We start from the raw sequence: 9,999 nt of genomic DNA, 5'->3' as shown, positions 1-9,999 counted from the left end.
TACATGTATGTACCATTAAATCGACTAAAGTACCTGATAATGCTAGGTGGACGTTACAGTCCAAGAGTTCTGCAAAGATAAATGGAAGTAGCCGTTCCATAAAAACATGGCAGTCATGACTCTTCATGCCGGAAAGCTTTCCTCTTTCTATATCAACACAAGCAGCTAAGTCTGACGCATAACCGTCAGGAAATTGTACCCCTTTCACACATTCCAATAATCTTCTTCTATCAGCTTCTTCCAATGTGTATACTGGAAAAGGAGCTTGACCATTTTCAGCAAGATGTAAGTGTGCCCGATCACAAAATCGTTCTATATCCAACCTTGACATAATATTGTCTTTTGATTTATCCGCAACACTCATTAGAGTATTCATGATGTTATCAAAGAAATTCTTCTCTATATGCATCACATCTAGATTATGTCGGACATTGAGGTCCCTCCATTAAGGCAACTCCCAAAATATACTTTCTTTGTGCCAGTTATGCCACTTCCCATATCCGGGCATCTTTTTTTCATGACCGTTTTCACCGCAATTTTTGCAGGATTGACAGTTTCTATTCGCTTACTATAAACTTGTTCACCGGTCAAAGACTGTGGTGGTGACTCATTTATAGCGTGTCTACCCTTCAAAAAGTCTTTTCTATTCTTTCGTAATGGATGACCATGAGGGAGAAACCTCCTATGACAATCAAACCAACACGTCTTCCTTCCATTAAGCAGATAAAATGCCTTTTTATCGTCCATACAAATTGGACAAGCCAATCTACCATGGGTCGTCCATCCTGACAACATGCCATACGCCGGAAAGTCGCTTATCGTCCACATCAGCACAGCCTTTAGTTTGAAATTCTGCTGCAAAGATACATCGTATGCATCGATTCCAGTTGACCATAATTCTTTTAACTCCTCGATAAGAGGTCGGAGGAAGATATCGAGACTAGCACGCGGATGAGTTGGCCCAGAATTCAGTATTGTGAGGAACAAGTACTCAGTCTTCATGCACATACCAGGGAGTAAATTATAAGGAGTCAAGATCATAGGCCACAATGAATGATTACGAGACATGCCAAATGGATTGAATCCATCTGTACATAACCCAAGATACACGTTACGGGGTTCTTCAGCAAATTGGGGATGTAGATCTTGAAAATATTTCCACTCTGCAGCATCACAGGGATGACACATTTCACCCTCCTTTGCATGGTTTTCAGCATGCCAACTCATTGCCGCTGCAGTCTTCTGGCTCTGATACATCCTCTTTAATCTATCACCAATAGGTAGATACCACATACGACTATATGGTATTCTGGTTCGTGAACGTCGTCCTTCGTTAGGCTTATATCTGGGTGACTGACAAAATTTACACTCCTCCCACATTTCATCTTCTTTCCAGAAGATCATACAATTGTTAATACAAACATCGATTTTATGAAACGGAAGCCCCAAATTTCCCATCAATTTCTCTGTCTCGTAATGTGACTTGGTTGACTGATTTCCTTCTGGTAAATACTCCGTAAACAAAGATGCCCACGAATCCACACACTTTTCACTCATATTATAATCTACCTTATTTTGCATGAACCGAGCAGCTAAAGATAACTGCGAGTGACCTTCATGACCATCATATAATGGTTTTTTCCCAGCTTCTAACAAATCGTAAAATTGTTGGGGATGGTTACGTACATTCTGATAACTATCATCTTGATGATAATTACCATGAAATGCATCATTCACCATATCCACATATCTATCTCCTACTACATTACCCACATCTTCTTCACTCCAACTTAAATGAGTTGTATTACCATAACTTGTTCCATAATCCATAGTAATTTCTTCCCCATGCTTATACCAAATATAGTAATCTGGCATGAACCCTTTACTGTACAGATGATTTCAAATTTTGTTCCCCGGCAAAAATTTATTATTTTTGCAAACACTACAAGGACAGTAAAATTTACCGCCATTACTCTGTGCTAGCGTTTGGTTGTTTGCAAAATTCATAAATTGTTCCACCCCGGAAACAAATTCCGTTGAGAAATTTCCCGTCTCTTCATCGATCCGTCTATACATCCACTCTCTATTACTATTATTACTGAAATTTCCAGACATTATATCTTAGAAACGCTCTCAGAATTTCAGAGCTTCTATAGATTGTGTTTGTGAATGAATGGAAGAGAGATGCGTTGTGCTGTATATATAGAAAAATTTGCGACTAAATTGCTACTATTTTCCGACTAAACTGCGACTGCACAGTTTTAGTCGCAAAAAACCGGTACACCTACCAAAAAACTCATAACACGTGTTATAAATTATGCGACCCGCCGCACAAGTCGCAATGTAGTCGTTAATTAACGACCAAATTACGACTGTTTTAATTGGCAACAAATCAGCGACCCTTTTACGACTAAATTACATTAGTCACTAAATAGGCGTACAACAGTCGCTAAACAGTCGGAACTATTTACGACTGTTTTATCCGTCGTAAATGGCAGTCGCTAATTTCATGTTTTCTTGTAGTGCAAAAATTTCAAAGTGATCTTTTGAATAAAAAATTTTTATTACGTATCGATTGCAAAAACGTTAAAGATGTTTTCCAAAAAATATGTTAAAAACCTTGCCTCAAATCAAATTTTTGCACGATGGCAAGCAATTTTAAGTATTTTTGATTTTGATATAGAATATATTAAAGGAGATTCAAACTCTGTTCCAGATTTATTGACAAGGGAATTTCTTCAAAACAGGTACGATGCCTCCGAGGAAGATTGATAAAGGAAAAGGCATATCCCTGGAACCAATCCCAGAAAAAACCTTACCCCCAAACACATCACCACAGATAAAAACAGAACCCTGTATCTCCGTTACAAAAAAGAATGTGAAAAAAGAAGAACATTCTGATTATCTTCAAACTCCAGAGAAAATCATGGATCAAATTCTACAGCTACAAAAAGCCTTCAAGCTAAGTTTTTCAAAACAGGAGAAGGTTGATTCTTCTAAAACCCCCTCTTCGAAAAATGTCTTAAAATCCTCTGAGGTCCCTTCAAAAATAATTTTACATGAAAACCAGACCTTTAAAATGATTTCAAAACCTTCGAATAATTCACAAATTATTCTGAAGGAGTTTCCACAAAACTCACCTTCTGAAAATTTTGAAAAAACTATTTACCAAAACATTATAAATATTGAAAAAGGATTTTTGGTCAGCAACGACCCATTTTTAACAATCGAAAAATATTTTTGGAAAAACAGATTTTTCAAACCTCATAATACAGATAAAACTGTGTTATTCTTTCAAACAATTTTGGAAATAACAGAATCAGTGTCCTTCAAACATTTTTATAGTAATGAAAACCACACTGATCCTGCTTATTCCACTTTTAAAATTTATAAGGTCATTGCTCCAAGCGATTGGGAATACGATCTTAATGAAAATCTAAATTTTCCAGAAAATCTAAAAGATCTCTCTTGTTTCAATGTCTCTTCAACTATTGTGACTATTGTCAGGCTTGGTACAATTCTTTATTAATCCAATCTTCAAAACGTAAACACACATGGTTAATCTTTTTTGATACCACTTGTGATTTATCCAAATCTCCTTATTGGTTCATTCCATGGTAGAACTATTTTGGTTCTGTTGCCGAAATTTTCAAGCCTAACATTCAAAAGTCTTTCAAATCTTCAAAACAAACTTCATTCCATCAGAAAATGAAAAGAAATTTCCCCCATTAGCCCTTTTTCACTCTAAATTTCATTTTCCTTGGGTTTTTTCGTGGAATCTCGAGTTTTCCCCTGATCCGATTCCAATCATTATGAGAAAGTTCAGGGTAAAATGGTGGGATAAATTTAAAATTCCCTCAAACCTTTATCCGTTCAACATTCTAGAATGGATAAAAATCCAAAATTCCAACTCCTCCGTCGCCCTTATCCAAACACCAAATAAAAACCAAACACCGGAAACAACCTTTTTCTTGGCACAAAAATCCAAAATGTTATCGATGCTAGCAGCAGCTAAATCTGAAGAAGAAATCAAGGTAATCTCCTTACAATTCATGCCTTCAATCTCAGACTCTATTTCACAAACCTCGGGAAGCGGATCAGAATCTAATATCCCATAGGTCGATGAAGAAATTTTTGGAAACAGTGGATGATGATTTCTCGCCACCAAAGTACAAATCTCGACAAAATCACTGTTACAAAAATATCATAAAGACGAATATTTTGATACGATCCACAACGACGAAATACGACAACACCGCACATCGAAGACCGCATTTCTCGATATTATTTTCCGCAGACGTGACACCACTTTGAAATTGGAGACAATCTTTTGCAATTGGAGACAAGCTTTTGTGAGTGGATTTATCCACTCTCTACCACTATTTTATGTTTTATTATTATTTTTATTATTTGAACTCTTGTAAAACTCCTATATAAAGGAGTGTGTGTTTAGTTGTAATCCTCAAGTTTTCATTCTCAATTTCTCATCCTTCTCTTTCATTCTCTTTCTCTACCATATTCTCTAAGTCCTGTTATCTTCTACATTGTTACGATCTCCAATAAGTAAGTTTTTCCAAACTTGTACTATGGCTGGTTTAGCCGCCTTTACTTTTATGTAATAAAAATATTTTATCTTGTGTATTATTACAGTTTACATTTATGTTTATATTTAAATTTATGTTTCTGTGGCTGGTTTAACCGTGCATTATGCTTAATAATATATATATATATATATATATATATATATATTTTATTAATAATTTTTATTTTATTTCTGTTTCTTTTATGTTCATAATTTTATTTTATGATATTTCTTTTTTTTATATATGATCTACTTCCATTTCTTATGGTATATATGTATATATATATATATATATATATCAACACCACTTCTTGTTTACATATCTCACCCTTATCACAATGGCAAGCAAAGGAGAGAGGGGGAGATCACCGGCGCGAGGAAGAAGAGAGAGAGAGAGAAGTCGCAGGGAGAGACAGGAGGCTAGTGTCACTGGAGGGAGGACAAAAAAAGGAGGCAGTGATTTTCTTTTGTGTTTAGGGTTAGAGGAAGAAATTAGGGCTTATATAGGAGTTTTTAAATCAGTTTAATTAGGAGATTAGAAAATCAATTGGAAAAAGAAAATTAAAACAATTCCTAATTAGGTTGGGTTATTACAGAAAGAAAAATTGTTGGGTTCACCCCTAGGAGTGAATCACTTTATTCACCCCCTCTTAATTTTACTAATAAGAATGTGATATCCAATATTATATTGAAATTAAACAAATAAAATATAAAATATAAAATCATTAATAATAAAACAAATGAAACCCAACCCTAAAAATTAAATGAAACAAAAAGCTTAATGATTGTATATTCTTAATTTTTTTATTTGTTTATTTTAAATTTTAATTGGTGAATATTCTAAACACAATTTATTTTTCAAACTTATCATCCTAAATTTAAATTCCAATAGCACAAATAATTATGTAAAAATACTTGTTTATTCAAAGTTAATTTAAAATAAAGTTAAACATTATGTTTGAGTTCAATATTTGCAATTTAGGGTTTAGTTTTTCTCCATTAAAAATGTTTAAATGTAATATCTTGGTTAAAATAAAAATGGGTGAATAAAAGGTTCATTCTTGGGGATGAACCTAAAAATTGTTTCTTCATTTGTCTTTCTATTATTGATTTATCTTTTAAAAAGAATATAAAATTTTAATTATATAATTAGATTATATCTATTAATAATAACAAGATGAAAAACTATGAATGAACCATTGAATTATTATGTCTTTCTATTGTCATTTTCATGTATAGCTGCTAATTTATATAGAAGTTATCATACTACGGTTGTGTCTTTTCGTTTTATATTATCAATTATACCATTTCATATATAAATAACCGCTGATTATCAATGATTGCCTCTATGAATGAACTTGTCGTTCTAATTATTATTATTATTATTTTTAGTTAATTGAACCTTTTCAAGTATAACTACTAATTTATATAAAGTTTATCATTCTACAGTTGTGTCTTTTCGTTTTATTTTATTAATTATACCATTTCATATATAACCACTGATTATCAAATGTTGTTTTTCTTAATACTTATGTCTTTTCAAGATTATATATATTTTGTTTCATTCTTCATTATTTGTTTTATTGATATTTTTTATAATGCTTTCTTACTTTGAAAAATAACACCTTATATAACAATTTATTGTTGATAAACTTCAAATTAACTTAAAATTTCTTAATCAAAACATTGATCATTTGCAAGCAAGTGATTTTTGTATGTTTGAAAATTTGTTAACGAATATCTAGGGAGGCGAAAATAAGGCGATTAGGTTTTTGGTGCTCTCTTGTCGTGTTATCAAGGTTTGGATGCCGGCGACGCCACCATGACGGCGCCGGAAGCGGAGGTTGACAGTCAGAAGGAGTCGGATCAGGTGCAGGAGGAATCGTCAAAGTCGTCTTGGGATAACGTGGTCAAGAAGATCCCGAGTTTGTCAAAGGTGATTGTGCCGGATGATGTGATCGGAGATGATCCGTTATGGGAAAATCTGCTTGGGGGAAGGTTCTTAGCAACAGCTCCGCATATTGCTAAAGATCATGTCATGGTAAACAAAATTTGGCCTTTAGGAGACAAAACAATCAAAGTCGACGTGTTTGAGGTAAATTCAAACACGATGAGATTCAGAATTCGGGATGCAAGAGTTCGAAACAGAGTTTTTAGGAGAGGAACTTGGAATATTGCTGATATACCGATGGTTATATCGAAGTGTTCACCCATCAAGGAGCCTCCACCAGAAATCAGTACAATTCCCATCTGGGTAATTTTAAAGAACGTTCCATACTTGATGTTTTCATGGAAAGGGCTGGGATTTCTTTCTATTGCAGTCAGAGTTCCCAAGCGCTTACACCCTAACACAGAGCTCTGCAAAAAATATGAAGAGGCAAAGGTTTTCGTGGAGGCTGATCTGTCAAAACCTTTACCAACAAGTCACTGTTTCGAGATTCAGAGTGAAGATGTCGAGAATGAATACATGTATCCTTGGATACCATCTCGGTGTTCAAAATGTAGCAAGTGGGGCCACCTGGAGGATGTTTGCTTGCCAAAATCAGGGAATGTTAGGATTCTAAAGCGAGGAACAAGAGAGAACTTGGTATCCACAGAGGTGGCTGAGGTAGAAAAGGTTCCAGAATCTCAGCTGACTCCGGCCAAATCAGGGCAGAAATCGAGAAGTAAGAAAGCCGAATCAGCTGAGCGAGTTTTGGGAACTTCGGATGCAGGGAGTTTGGACCCTCATTAGTCGGAGGTGGAAAGCGAATGGCGCGTAGTTTCACCGAACAAAGTAGGCCGTCAGGCTGAAAGTGCAAAGCAAGATGTAGTGATTTCTTCACCTTCTCGATTTCTCATTCTCCAAGATGTTGAAGATGAGGGGAATGAGGAGTTAGAGAGCAATAAGGGTAAAGAGCATGAGGAAGATATGTTGGTAGCTGCAGCTCTCCGTAATCCAGCAGAAACAATTCCCCAAACGAATGTGTCTGCTGAGATGGAGGAGGGAGAGCTTCAAGCTGAGGACCAAACAGATAAAATGCGAGAAAAAAGGATGAGATTGGCAATCGTATTCCTCTCCCACACGCGTCAAAGAATTCAAACAAAACACTCTCTGAACCACTTGCTGCTGCTGCTGCTCCAAGCACTGTAGCAAAAAAGAAATCCCTCAGACGAAATTAGATGACAGGGTTCTTCTGGAATGTTCGCGGATTCAACAAAACTATTAAACATTATGTAGTGAAGAAGTGGGTAGTGGAGAATTCTCTGCAATTTGGTTGCTTGTTGGAGACTCGGGTTAAGGAGAGTAAAGCAATGCAAATTGTTTCATCAGTATTTTCGGGTTGGTCATATATGGCTAACTATGAGCATCACCGGTTAGGTCACATTTGGGTGGTTTGGAGTCCAGAAGTGAGGTTAACAGTTAATAACTGTTTCGGTAAAGGTGGAGCATCTAGAAGAGGAATTCTTTTGCTCTTACATTTATGCATCAAATTTTAAGGATGATCGACGAGAGTTATGGGGGGCCTTAAGAGCTCACCAGGATTCTCCGATGATCAGAAACAAGCCATGGATTCTGCTTGGAGATTATAATGAAATTTTTGATGGAGAGGAACACTCAGAGTTTGCTAATTCGCCAACTATCTCTGCTGGAATGAGAGATTTTCAGGAGATGGTTAGATATTGTTCCCTTGAGGATCTGACTTATCATGGCTCTTTATTCACATGGTGTAACAAAAGAGAGGAGGGTACCCTCATTTGTAAAAAGCTGGATAGAGCTCTGATAAATCGATCATGGTACCAAGCTTTTTCAAGCTCGTACTCTGTTTTCGATTCAGGGGGATGTTCAGACCATGCTCGTTGTCGAATTCAACTAACTACCCCGGTTGAGTCTACTCGTAGGCGATTTAAATTTATGAATGTTCTTACAGAGTGTCAGAAATTTATTTCGCAGGTGACAAACTTCTGGAGTAACACACCTACCCTGTTCAACTCAACGTCAGCGTTGTTTCAGTTCTCCAAGAAATTAAAGAACCTGAAACCAATTCTAAAAGAGATGCGGAAGAGCAGTGTGGGGGATCTTACTAAGAAAACGAAGGAGGCGTATTCAGCTCTTTGTGAGAAGCAACAGGTAACTCTTGCGGCTCCAACAGAGCAGTCTATTGCTGAGGAAGTCAAAGCTAATAATCGATGGTAGACAGTAGCAAAGTTAGAGGAGAACTTTCTAAAACAAAGATCCAAATTACATTGGCTTAACACTGGGGATGGGAACAACAAAGTCTTTCACCTAGCGGCACAAACCAGAGAGATTCGAAATTCAATAAGGGATATTCATTTTCCTAATGGAGTGATCGCTAAGAGTAGCACAGATATTAAAGCAGAGGCTGAAAGTTTCTTTCGACAGTTCCTCCAAGCAGTCCTGACTGAGTTTGAGGGTGCATCCGAAGATAGACTTGCTGAGCTGTTGCAGTTTCAGGTTTCGGATACAGACTGTTCGCTTCTCACTCGGGCAGTGACAGATGATGAAGTCAGGGATGTATTATTTAAGATGCCAGCAAATAAATCACCAGGTCCCGATGGATTTACATCCGAGCTCTTTAAAGCTGCTTGGCCGGTGGTGGGTAAGGATTTCACTGTTGCAGTTCAGTCATTTTTCACTAAAAGTTTTCTTCCAAAGGGCATCAACACCATGATATTGGCTCCTATACCAAAGAAGGAGGATGCTAAAGAAATGAAATATTATCATCCATGTGTATAAGGTAATATCAAAAATCATTGCAAATTGATTGAAGCAGATTCTCCTGAAGTTCATCGCTCCGAATCAATCTGCTTTTATCAAAGATCGGCTGCTAGTTGAAAATCTTTTGCTTGCCACTGAGTTGGTGAAGGATTATCACAAAGCAGACATTTTTCCGAGGAGTGCGGTAAAGATCGATATATCAAAGGCATTTGATACACTACAGTGGCCGTTTCTGCTGAATACACTGGCTGCTCTAAATTTCCCGGCAATATTCATTCACTGGATCAAGTTGTGTGTGACGAGGGCGTCTTTCTCGGTACAGGTGAACGGGGAACTCGCATGGTTCTTAAAAAGTTAGAGAGGGTTACGTCAAGGCTGCGCTCTTTCTCCATATCTCTTTGTGATCTGCATGAATGTCCTGTCTAAACTCTTGGATACTGCGGCAAGAGAACGTCGAATTGGTTATCACCCATCCTGTAAAAACATAAATCTAATGCATCTCTGTTTTGCTGACGATAATAAGATCTTTACAGATGGTAATATTCGGTCGTTGGAAGGAGTAATAGAGGTTTTTAACGATTTTGCGAAGATATCAGGTCTGAGAATTAGCTTGGAGAAATCCACCTTGTTCACTGCTGGTATATCGGAGAATACTCGAGATCTGTTTGCTACAAGATTCCAAGTCGCAACAGGTACT

At 36.7% G+C, this 9,999-nt stretch overlaps 2 protein-coding genes across 2 annotated transcripts; one reads left to right on the top strand and one right to left on the bottom strand.

Moving 5' to 3' along the window:
- Positions 1–414: 414 nt before the first annotated feature.
- On the bottom strand, positions 415–1,830 carry LOC112084358. Its single transcript, XM_024153479.1, has one exon. It carries the CDS (start codon positions 1,828–1,830, stop codon positions 415–417), a length of 1,416 nt encoding a protein of 471 aa, XP_024009247.1.
- Positions 1,831–6,404: 4,574 nt separating this feature from the next.
- LOC112084357 lies at positions 6,405–9,660 on the top strand. Its single transcript, XM_024153478.1, has 6 exons — positions 6,405–7,248; positions 7,432–7,631; positions 8,064–8,237; positions 8,517–8,693; positions 8,760–9,314; positions 9,358–9,660. The coding sequence occupies exons 1-6, from the start codon at positions 6,405–6,407 to the stop codon at positions 9,658–9,660; spliced, it is 2,253 nt and encodes a 750-aa protein (XP_024009246.1).
- The last annotated feature ends 339 nt before the right edge of the window (positions 9,661–9,999 follow it).

Source organism: Eutrema salsugineum, unplaced genomic scaffold (assembly GCF_000478725.1).
Source record: "Eutrema salsugineum unplaced genomic scaffold, Eutsalg1_0 scaffold_4, whole genome shotgun sequence".
Taxonomy (NCBI): domain Eukaryota; kingdom Viridiplantae; phylum Streptophyta; class Magnoliopsida; order Brassicales; family Brassicaceae; genus Eutrema; species Eutrema salsugineum.
Note: the sequence above shows the minus strand (reverse complement) of the source record. Positions and strands in the feature narration are given on the sequence as shown.

Bases quoted from the DNA above. Each gene is read 5' to 3' on its own strand.
- LOC112084358 (XM_024153479.1), bottom strand. From the start codon at position 1,830: ATGGATTATGGAACAAGTTATGGTAATACAACTCATTTAAGTTGGAGT.
- LOC112084357 (XM_024153478.1), top strand. From the start codon at position 6,405: ATGACGGCGCCGGAAGCGGAGGTTGACAGTCAGAAGGAGTCGGATCAG. The intron at 7,632-8,063 runs GTATTCCTCTCC...TCAAATTTTAAG, and splicing joins AAAGGATGAGATTGGCAATC to GATGATCGACGAGAGTTATG. The intron at 8,694-8,759 runs GTAACTCTTGCG...AATCGATGGTAG, and splicing joins CTCTTTGTGAGAAGCAACAG to ACAGTAGCAAAGTTAGAGGA.